Below are 12133 nucleotides of genomic sequence, written 5' to 3'. Positions count from 1 at the left end.
CAGTATTTTAAAAAAGAAAAACATCCAAAGTACCTCCACAGAGGTTAACCGGACAAGAACAAGCACCCAGCTAAATAGGATAGATAGCCAAAAGATTCAGTGAAAGAGAGGCGTTTTAAGAAGGATATTATACAGGTCGATGGGGGGGGGGTTCCCCAAGCTTAGGGCCATTTGATTAGACACATTAGCAGCATTGGAAAAACAGTCCTGAGTATCGAGGAATTCAGGGTGTGGCAATGTGGGAGTGTGATCTTGGGGTTAGCAATGCTGTATAACTATGGCAATAAGGGAGAATACTGGAAGGACAGTTGATAGGTCAGACAGGAGTTGGGCTGCCGAGAAAACACTTGCTATCACAACCTGGAACAGTCTATAAAGTCTGAAAAGCGAGTAGTAATGGGAGGGACTAGTGCTTAAGGCAGATGAGAGTGGAGAGGCAACCAAGGAAGGTAAACAATTCAGCTCTCTCATAGGTTAAAAGATGCTCCTTTTTAAGGAAAAAGGAGTTAAGGATGTCTTGTCTAAACTTTAAATAACCAAGTTTATATCTCTCTGTAAAATTCACGTTTCTCCGATCTTGCCTCAGAAAACTGATGATTAGGTTCAGCATTCTGGGGATCTCTGCACTGACGTCTTCTACATGTCACTGCAACTAGAACTGCTCTATTGGCCTCATTATCCATAAGTTTGAAAATACAAAGCAGAAAGGAAAAAAGTCACGTTATCCCACTCCTAAGCTCTATTCAGTTAGCACTGCATGAATATTTTGTACAGTTACAAAGGGGTTCAGGTGTAATTCAATAATATTCATCTCACTGTGGTCTAATATTCCCGTTCATGCTCTAACGAACAGTGAGCAGATAATGAGCCTTGTTTTTAAAGGGCAATGTGGGCTAGCAGGAAGAATGGAGTGTGAAATTAAATAAGATGATCATTACAGTGTGGAAACATACTAATCAGAATACCTTTAAGTGAAGGAGACAGAAACATGTGGAAGCTAATGCCTGCACCAGTACTAAACACAACAAACTCAAGGGACATTGTAATGTAGAACTGTTTTGAAATTTGAATATTCAATCCATTGGCATGGTTCTCCCATTAATTTAAGCCATTAATTATTTAACCTGCATAAGGAACTACTGTAAACAGCATGTTTGAGAATTAATGCTTTAAAAATCTATAAAAATTGTCTTGTACACAAGATGTTTTACTGTTCACTTGGGGAAACTGTCAGCATTAGAAGGGCTGATCATTTCAAAACTTACACTTTATACATGTTGAAAGGCAGCTTTTCTACACAAACGGAAATAATGAGTGGTGACGTTTTTCATCCTTTTTCAACAAGTAATGAAGATTGTGCATTTAAAACCATATGGAACTCCAGATATTTCAGCAATATTTGCAATTTGGAGAACTATTAGCAGTATTGGCAAACTATTACCCAAGATTAGGATTTTATTTTCACCCAGAACACAGATCAAATTTTCAAGTTGGGAAACCTGCCCAGTTACAAAAAAAAACTAAATTATATCCCCCACGACCAAAACCATTTGACCAATCTCTTTTGGGGACGGAGGAGCTCACTTGCTGGCTGGAGAGCTAGCAAGAGACTCTTGCTATCTTCTTCAGGAAAGTTTGTCAGGCCTTCTCCAGGATCAAGGTGCTCCGCGGCAGAAATTTATCCTCTAGTACAGCTGGCACATTAGAAGCAACACTGTGGGATCACAGCTGCTAAGGCAGTATTTTTTTATTTTTCCATATTTGGACTGTAGACTGAAAAGGGGAAAAAATTTTTGAACAAAATACAAGGATTGTCAAGGGATTACTGAAGTGAAACCACAGAGGCTGGTATCCCATCATCAAATCACCCTTTATTTACATGTGGAGAGTCCTTGACACTGTTCCAGCACTCTCAATGTCAGCTCTCGGACACAACCCCTAACACTCCCGTTTATATCTATCAGCCAGGGCTCCCTGATTGGGCAGTGACCCTGGCCCAATGTGAGAACCCATATTCTAAGAAGTCCACCTGGCTGACCTCGTTGCAATCACTGCATCCTTCCTTTTTCAAGTCCAGGACCATAGGCCAGTTCTTTTTCTCGTAGCTACTCCTCGGTCATTTCAGCACCTGGTCAGCTTCCTCCAACCCCGCAGTAATGTATGCTCAGAGTGTCTTGGATAAAGTTCATTCTCCTCTTCAGGTGGCAACATTCACCATGACCATCTCAGATTCAGAGGTATCTTCACTGCTAGACACACAGGGACAGCCCATGGGGTTTGGAAAGTCAAAGGAGCTGGGCATGCTTTGCTCACTCACCGTTTGAGAGTTTGCAGCTTTTACATGCTCCAAGTGCTTGTGCAGGACTGCTGTACCTACTCAAACTTTCTATGTCAGTGGACCTAATGTTGCATTGGCCATGTCTCTTACCCGTGTAGGGCCACTCCCTTGGTTCTTACACCAAAACTTGGCTTTGAAAGCAAACTGTCTCCCTCACTCGGCAGAGTCTTGTCTGTGATATTGATGTTCCTGACACCGTTTCACACTCACCCCCAGGTCCGGGAAAATCAGATTTAATCTGTTGTAGATTCTTCTCCCCATTAACAACTTTGCTGGAGCTATCCCTGTAGTTGCAGGAGAGGTGGTTCTGTAATTAAACAGGAACCGAGACAGTTTGGTTGCTCGTGAAGCAGTAGGCTAGTTCGTCAAGCCCGCCTTCAAAGTTTGGACTGCCCTTTCTGCCAAACCATTCAGCCAAAGTCCTGAACGCAGGTGCTATTGTGTGTTCCTTTCCATTGAACCACCTATGAGCTAATACTACCTGGATGCCATGTAGGTAGGCATCACTTGTCAATACTGGATCTTGCTTGGGTTTAAAATGTGCCACCAACTTAGAGGATGATAGCTGTTTCTTCACTTCCCTGAAAGCTATGGTTTGGCTACTCAACCATTTCCAAATTTGCTGAAGATATCAAGTTGGGTGAGAGGGTGAACTGTGATGAGGATGCAGTGATTCTTCAGCATGATCTGAACAGGTTGAGTAAGTAGGCAAATCGACGGCAGATGCAGTATAATTTGGATAAATGTGAGTTTATTCACTTTGAAAGCAAAAAACAAGATTACTATGGTATGAACCAATTCACATGAATCTTTCTCAACCAATGTTGCCCCATCAGGCTTGGGCCCAAGCCTTTCACTCCAATCAGTGGTGAGAAGCAGCTGGTTCGGTCACAAGAGACCATCACCGAAGTTGTACTCTTAATCTGTAGGGGTTTCTCAGTACTGGTTCTCAAGCTAACAGAGGTCTTATGCAAACTTAAGGGTTGGAGTCCAGAGAGAAACTTGTTAAAGACTGCTTGTGCAATCACTGAAATGGGCACACCAGCATCAACCTCCACTAGAACCAGGCGACCATTTAACCAGACATTTGCTCTGTTTGATTCTAATTTGGATGTTGCTAAGCAGTTTAACTATTCCAAACCTGATGCAGTTGGACTTCTCAGTGTGTGCACTCTCCTGGATACTGGCCAGAGTTCTCTTACTCATTTTAAGTCTGCTGGGACTCTTTGTTGTCTCACGTCCATACACCAGCAGCAACTACAACAACTTGTTGGCCCAGAACCCGAAGAAAATTTTAACTGTTTGGCCAAGGCTCGGCTTTGTTTGGGGTTTTGTTGTGGACTGATCTAGAGTCCCTCTGTTCAGGATAAGTCCTGAGTGAGGCTATGCAATTGTCTTCACTCAAGTGGTGGTCCCCAAGCTCAGTGGGACAGGCAATGGTGTCAACTTCAAATGGAATACCCTGTAACTCATGTGCTCCAATTGCCACATTTTCCAGTGCTAAAGCCAGCTGTACTGCCTGTCTGAAGTCCAGGTGGGCTTTAGTTAGTGGGTGCTTTTACACGGTTACATCAATCCCACATCCCAAATGATCTCTCAGCATCTCGTTAAGTCACATGCCTCTGCCAGTCATCTTAACATTGTCAAAAATCCCCGTAGAGGTTCCCCGGTTCTCAAATTGCCAATAAAATCAAAGCATCTCAGAATTACAGACAGCTTGGGTTTGTAATTTTCCTTAACTAAATCCGCCAACTCTTGAAGTGTTTCAGTACCTAGTACCTCAGGGCAAGTTATGCTCCTAATAATCAAAAAAATCTGCAGGTCCACAAGCTGTCAGAACTGCTTGCTGCTTTTTATCTGCCCAATGTCATTTGCCTGGGAAAAATAACATTCTTTCCATATACTGGGCCCAGTCTTCAACATCAGGATCAAGCGAGTCAAACTTCCCAAATAACAGCCCAACGCCAGAAATGCTTACCACAACTCAAAGACAACAAAAAGGTAGGTTTCTTCCAGAGCATGCTTTTTTCTCATTGCCACTAAAGTAACTCCACAAAGGCCAGTACCCCATCACAAATTCACCCTTGGTTTATATGCAGACAGTCCATGACACTGATCCAGCTCACTCAGAGGCAGCTCTCAGAGTGAAAAGGATGCCTGGCACTCCTCTTTTTAATCTGTCAGCCAGTGCTCCCTGACTGGACCAAATTAACAGCCCTGATCAGGGAACTCCTATTCTATGAGGTCCACCTGGCTGGCCTTGTTAGAATCACGATAATTACTGGAGGTTTTAAAAAAAAAAGCAAGTAGTCTGACACTCATTTTAAGCACTACTTGCCTAGCTGCTGTTTCAAACAGTGGTAAGAGATAGTCAGCGCCAAGGGTGTGTACAAATTGACATTCAGCCATAATAAGTAGTTGACTGGTCCAAGGACTAGCAGCCACTCATTGGTGAAAAAGACCTTCTGCTTGCCAACAACCGTATGATTAGTTGTCAGGTAGTAAACAGCTAGTTGGGTGCGGGGCACGGTGGTGGTGTAGTGAACAAGAGAAGCCTTTAGTTCTCCAGCAGCTCAGGAGCCTCGTCACTTCTCTGCAGCAAAACCCACTTTAAACCTGAAGAATAGCCCCACCACCATAGGGATATAAAATATCACCTCCTCAGTCTGATCTCTCGGTTGTAATTAAATAACTTGGTCGGTTTGTACAAAGCACATAAGAAATAGTTTAGAAGATTTCTCACTTTAACTAAGTGTTATCCACTAATTCCAAATCCAAAATATTACTAAGAAATTTCTCACTACAATAGTTCAATATTGAAACATATAAATGTTCACACTCACCTGTTCAGATGGCTCAAAGTTAATCTCCTTTTCAGACTTCATGGCTGTTTTAGTGCTCATGCAGGAATCTAACTTGCTATCCAGCCGTTCTATTTTAGGCTTAATATTATGCATACTTGTATCATCTTTATCCAGTAAATAACGAAGTAGTGCATTTTCTTTCTTCTTGGGGCTCATTTGCTCCTGTTTAACAGTTATTTCTGCACCAGGAATTGAACTGTTCATGTCCTGGTTGGGTTCTTTACCTGTGGCCTCTGCTGTCAGCTTTGCCAAGTCTACAGGAGAGGTGCTGTCCTGCAGAAGTCTGTGCAAAATTTTGTGTTTTTCTTTCAGTGAGGGCCCGTGTGATGAAGAGGTGTTGGTTGTGGATGACGTCACTGCTGAAGTAGACAGTAGTCCTGACGAATTTCCTGTAGAGTCCTTAACAGAATCCCCAGTGGTACTTGGCAAAGGGGAAGATTCCATTTGATCAGATTTAGTGATCAGCAATTGTAAGAGTTTAGTGTGGCTTTTGCCATCATGCCCCCTGTTTTGCCCATCAGTCCTTTCACCACCAAACGGATTTAAATTACTTTCATTGCTATCTTTCTGCTCTCCAGAAAGTCCACTGTCCGACTGTCCAGTTGCGTTATCTGCTTGGACTTGATCACTCAACAATCCAAAAGAATCTTTGGAATCCATGCTCCCCTTTTTAACCAACGAAGAACTGATAGCTCCAGGAGAATTTTGTGAAGTCACCACTTTTAGTTCAGGTGATACCCCATGGCCTTCACTGAGGGCTTGAAGTGCATTAAGGGAGTTGCTGGAGTAGCTATGGCTATTCCCTGTGCTGCTGCAAACTCCCACTGGAGAATGCATGTTTCCTATGGGAGAAAACTGGTTAGCTGAGATGCGAGGGCTTCCAACCATTCCAGGACTTCCACGATGCCTCGGTGAAAGCATGGAAGTCTGCTGCCCTGCAGTTACACCAGGGCTGCTTCTTGACGGGCTGTTCATTTTGAGTGCATAGTTACTACCCTGAGGAGTGGCTGCTTGCATGCCCAATACGTGGTTCATTCCACCTGTAACAAACCTGTTTCCTGGCATCTGTCCCATTCCTGTTTGTTCCTTCAGACCATTCATGGAGAAGCTTGCATTGCTGCTCATCGTCATCTCCTGGCCAGTTGTTGCAGCAGAAACCCCTGCCATGGCTGGACTACCGGAACTCGGATTTGTCGGCTTCACCATTCCTTGTCCAGTTGCTTCCTGATTCATCCCACAAACATTTTGTTCTCTGCAGTTTAAGAAAATATACAAGTCATACAACCGAAATAAGGGATGGCATACTACTAAAATGCAACGTTTTGATCAAAATTGATCTCAAAAGGTAACAAAGTTGAAGGTCTGTGCAGAAAACTAAACACATCAACACATCAGAATGTAATGCCTTAACGGTCTAGGATTAAGGCAAAATCTTCTGGTCGTAGAGGCCTAAAGGTGGAGAGCAACTCCCACGTGAGAGACTCCCATCACCTTCCCTGTTGCTTAATGAATACACTTCTGGGTGGGAAAGCTCCACCACCTCAATCTACCAGTCCCACAGTCATTGCCTCAAATGGTGATTCATGACACTTAAGGGCCTATTCCTGCCTGCAGTTATTGCAGCTCCAGATGAGATGAAAAGGAGTGGATCCAAGATACCGGAAAAACACAGCCTCACTACAGCCCTTCCATCATTCACAAACAAGTAATGCCTCCCCTACCCAACACCACAACAACACATTTACAGTGGGTATCCTCCAGGCCACAGTATCTGACCATCGTGTTTATGTATATACATGTGTGTGTGCATGTGACATCCATTCTTTCTGGGTGGGATTTCCACTTCTGAAGACCTCGTTTCAGAGGAATGTATACTCTTGCTTTCCAAACTGTCCAACTAGAGGAAAATTTGGCAGGCCTTCCTGTAAAAGTAAGGGTCCAGTAAAAGTCCTGGAAAGCCCTCACTTTTCAGCTAATCAGTTTTTTCCTCACAGGAAACATCTATTTTCCAGCAGGGATTTGCAACAGTAAAAGTAACAACCATAGCTACACCAGCAACTCCCTTAGTGACAAGGGGAAAATAGGGACAGAAATTGCCAGATGGGCAACTGGGCGAGGTGACATCTTCCTCATACCTCTCAATGTGGGATGGCACTGGGATAGTAATGGGCATGTCTTTCAACACCTCCCCCTTCATTTTGCCAGTTCTTCCAACTCCAGCCGATCTCCAAAGGACCAGGAAATCTCCAACCCTTCTTTCTAATATTGAGTGAGGCCACATCTTTCTTTGAATTTGAAGCCATCTTGCCTCATCATTCAGCTAAACTGGACACTGAGTAGTACAAGGTGCAATCTGGACCTTTAGAGAATGCAAATATGGCCATGCTGGTGAAAATAAACTCAAATAATGTAACTCAGGCACAACATAGTTCACAATAAAGTCCAAAGTATCATACTGGATCCTTCTGGTATAACTTCCACATTTTAATTTCAATGCCTAAGCAAATTTCAAATTGCTAACTTGATTTTGAATGATATTGAAACTAATCTGTTATACATACAGTTAGTTCAAATTAACACAAAGGAATCTTTTCTTGCTTACCTTTGAACAACATGCAGTGACATGATAAATTGAGGCTCATTGGTATTTGGAGTGCGCATAAGCCTGCTCCTTGTTTGTGCTGCAACCATAGTGCCGTCAGACAACGAAAACCGATACACGGGACTCAGAGCCTGTCCTTGCCTTAACACTATAATTCAGAGAATTTGAGGGGAAGAAAAATGAGTCGCATATAATTTGTCCTAAAAGTTTAAAATATCAGGTGTATTGTTTTTTTAAAAAAAAACACTCTTACAATCAAAGTACTGACTTACACTGAGATACCACTCAATTGATGACTGTAGCACGTTCGTAGCTCTGTGACCATTGAATGTCAACAGATTAAGCTCAAAGTCACAAGCACGCTATCCAGCAGCTGTGACTAGAAGGAAACAGGAATTTCTCTTCACACATTCAGGGAACTTCTAAGCAAGTTAATGCTTCCCACCGGTGTCCTGACTTTTAGCAGTAATTCCCTAAAAATCAGGAAACAAATACAGTGCCTTTCTTGCCTACTACCTTCATCATATTCATAATTTCTGTCTCAATTATCTCTGCAGCACCCAATTTGAAAGGTTAGGCTAAGAGTGACCTTCCGATTAAAAAGCAACCCTTGCATACACAGTAGCAGTCACAATTCTAATAACTTTTCTCAGCAATTATATTTAAAGAAAACATGCTTATTAGCTTAATTAAGGTTACAGATATTTTTAAGCAATTTGCTCAGACACGCTGTGACACGCCTGGAGCAGGTGGGATTAGCATTCGGACCTCCTCATTGAGTTTATAGTTATTTTAATAAACTGTTCAGACACGCTGTGGCACCTGATCCAGACTTTCTGGCCTAGAGGCACAGACATTACCACTGTGCCACAAGACTCTTCACTCAGTTTACATAATTACTTTCACAAGCCTAGAACACTGCAGGTTCAATTCCTAATGTGTCTCAATTAAAGTAATCTTTAAGAAAAGGAAATCTTGCACTTAAATGGAGATTTTCACAACCATCTGACATCTCAAAGTACTTTACAGCCAATGAAGTGCTAACGAAACATAGTCAACGTTGTAATGTAGGAAACACAGCAGGCCATATTTGATGAGCACATGAATAGAAAAGGTTTGGAGGGATACAGGACCAGAGCAGGCAAGTGCTACTAATTTAGTTTGGGATTATGGCTGGCATGGACTGGTTGGACCGAAGGGTCTGATACACTGCTGTACGAGTACATGACTAGATAATCTATGTTTAGTATTATTGATTGAAATACAAATACTGGCTAGAGCACGAGAGTTAACTACCAGACTTTTCTGTGAAATAGTGCCAGTCCAGCATGCAGAAGCAAATGCATCTTGGTTTATCACCCCATTTAAAGATGCTGCCTTCAACAGTACAGAGCTCCCTCAGTGTTGTATTCGATTCTTGGCCTTAATGCAATGAAATCCTGCATTGGGCCACATTTCTACAGTCTTCCAGTTCAGAGGCAAAAGTGTTCCCAGATGAGTAAATGGTTGATGAAATAAAAAGTAGAATGGCAACAGTATGTCTGTGCTAAGAAATAGGTTGTGGCAGTGGCAGCAGCAGTGGATAGAGTATGGACTGAGGCAGGTGCATTGTAACAGCCCTGCAGCCAAGGCTTATACAGCAGAATAGTAAAAAGTTTTCAAATGAAGGGTTTTGGTAAGAGAAACTGACAAATTAATCATGCGTTTTCCATTGTACACATTATACATAGTGCTTTTCTTGTGAGGAGAAAAAAAATCCAAAACGCTGAACTTTCATGGCAAACTCACTAACAAATGAAAAAGAAAATCGAGATTAACATTTCCATTGCAGATGTTTTGTAGAATGGGGCTGGCAAAGATTTCATTGTTAATTTTTTTTTGTTTTTCAAACACTGATATATCTGCCATGCATTTCTAGCATTTTCCCATTTCACTTCAAATTTTGACAGTGAATTTTCCTTTTCTTTGTACTGCACTCCTACTTAACTTTGTACAGCCTTCTTTTTACAAGACACCTTACCTTCATGGTGATGCCTCTTAGCAAATGCAATCTCTTTGTCATTTTGCAGGTGAAATCTTTGAATACACCTTCGCACCAAGTCTTCCCAACCTGGTTTCATTGATGCACGTAATGCATTTATATCAAGAGATATTAGTTTGCCTAGGGTTTTTTTTGGGGGGGGGGGGGGGGGGGGGGAAGAAACCCGTGAAGGAAAGAAAAAGAGATTAGTTTGTCAAATCTTCAAGGAAGGCAAACTTCCACATTGAAAATGCAGTTGCATTCCTTTACCTGTTAAATCATGTCTTGTTGTAAAGCTTTCAGTGTTAGCAAATTGTGGTCTTTCCTTTATAGGGACTCTCCTTGCAACACAGATCAAGCAGGACTGCAAATCTGAAAGAAAGAAATAAATTATTCCTTTTGAAAGTCAAAATGTGGTTTTGAATCCAATAGATTTCTCATACAAATATAGAAAGCATTTTTAACAAATTGTTCCTAAAATAAGTATTAATTTCAAAAACACACATCATTCGAGTTGCATCAGATCCCTCAATCGGCCAAAGTTACATACAGACAAGTGGAATACAACAGTCATCATGAATCGATGATTGTTAGGAATTGTGTTCAATTTGATCCCTTGGGCATGATCTTATTCTTCAAAGCAGATGCTCGGCATGATTCATTGAACAGATATTCTGGCACTGGATAAAACACATCTGGAATCAGCATCCTAAGTAATTGTAAGTGCCTCTAATCTTAGTTCACAGACATCAGTAATGACAGTCACGACTCTGGTATCTTTGCCAGGTTTTACAAAAGTTGAAGCAAAAAGTTATTGGTGAACTGACAGCTATACATCTGTTTGTTAGAGAACAGATTTAAAAAAGGCCGTTTCCTCTTCTGGGGTCATTTGAGAGAAGGGTGGGTGGAGAAAAAGCGACTGGAAACCAAACTAAGCATTTCACATAGTATAGAGGGTTCAGCTGTAACAGGGCTAACTTTATCATACATGGACTTGCATTTCTTTACTTTAAGAAATTTTTGGTTAAAAGCAAGGAACGTAGGCACTGAAGTGGAACTTCTCAAATCAGGCATGCCTAGATTCACTGTGGCACAGTCTGACGTAAAAATCTCTCTACCTTGGTCGAACATAGTTCAGTCATAACTTCCTTAAACATTCTTAACTGCTCCATTTACCACACTGACCATTGTGGTTTGAGATTGCAAATTAGTCTCAAATTAGGAACAATTCTGTACAATGGAAATTGACTTTTCAAAACATACCTTCAGAGTCTGTAGATAGATGGTGCCTTTATTCCAATTTCTATGATGATTTAAACCTTGTTCTCGCAAGTCAAAGGCCTGTGCTAGATTTCAGTTATCACATCTATCATTGAGATTCTAAAAGAGCTTCACATTTCACTTAGAATATCACTGACACCTTTGTCGAGATTCTCAACAACCAATTTGCTTCATGTTATTCTTAGATGTTCCTTCATCTCCACTTCTACCATAAAGTGAAAGCTGCTTCCACAGGCTCAAGTCAAAAGTTCATGAAACATGAACTTAACTGGTATTTGACTGGCCTGATCAATACCACGGGCCTAATATTATAATAGATGGACTTGCATTTAAGAAAATTTTGGTTAAAAAGCAAGGTATGTAAACGTTGACCAATTCAAACCACCAACTGAGTTAGTTGTTTCTCTCCTTGGATGACCTTGGATGACCTATAAAGATCATGGACTGTGCCTTTCCATTACAAATTATTTGCTGCATTCACAATCCACCATGTACACCACTATCCTCACCTCTGGTTTGGGGTCATTTGACTATTTTTAAGGCAGTGGTAGATTGAATAGCAAAGCAGGCTTGAAGGACAGAGGAGTGAACTTCTGTTCCTAATTCACCTGCTTCAAACTGACAGCAATTCATGGGCCACTTTACAGCAAAGCAGTTCATCAAAAGATCCTCAGACAGCATCTTTCAAACCTACAACCACTTCCATCTAGAAGGACATGGGAACACTACCATCTACAAGTTCCCCTCCAAGCCGCACACCATCCCGACTTGGAAATACAACGCTGTTTCTTCACTGTCCCTAGGTCAAAATCCTACAACTCTCTACCTAACCGCATTATGGATCAACCTGCAGCACACGGACTGCAGCAGTTCACCACCACTTTCTCAAGAGCAACTAGAGATGGAGATTAAATGCTGGCCCAGCCAGCTATGCACATGCCCCACAAGTGAATTAAAACTAAAAGCAAAATTGTTCCAGTGTCAATTGCTTCTACTCCTCCTACCTTTTACTTAACCCTTCTATGAAA

The 12133-nt window shown here is 41.7% G+C and overlaps 1 protein-coding gene across 12 annotated transcripts in view; it reads right to left on the bottom strand.

Annotated features, from left to right (window-relative positions):
• Positions 1 to 12133, bottom strand: part of ncoa2 (nuclear receptor coactivator 2) — a 282597-nt gene that overhangs the window by 56011 nt on the left and 214453 nt on the right. For all 12 annotated transcript variants that reach the window (XM_048528567.2, XM_048528568.2, XM_059645879.1 and 9 more), the window contains 4 exons: positions 10095 to 10196; positions 9825 to 9965; positions 7805 to 7952; positions 5182 to 6454 (listed from right to left, as the gene is read on the bottom strand). In XM_048528567.2, the coding sequence (XP_048384524.1) occupies positions 5182 to 6454; positions 7805 to 7952; positions 9825 to 9965; positions 10095 to 10196 (1664 nt within the window). The remainder of the gene's footprint in view (positions 1 to 5181; positions 6455 to 7804; positions 7953 to 9824; positions 9966 to 10094; positions 10197 to 12133) is intronic.

This window comes from Stegostoma tigrinum, chromosome 5 (genome assembly GCF_030684315.1).
Source record: "Stegostoma tigrinum isolate sSteTig4 chromosome 5, sSteTig4.hap1, whole genome shotgun sequence".
Classification (NCBI taxonomy): domain Eukaryota; kingdom Metazoa; phylum Chordata; class Chondrichthyes; order Orectolobiformes; family Stegostomatidae; genus Stegostoma; species Stegostoma tigrinum.
The sequence above is the reverse complement of the archived record's forward strand: the minus strand, read 5'-3'. Positions and strand labels throughout refer to the sequence as shown.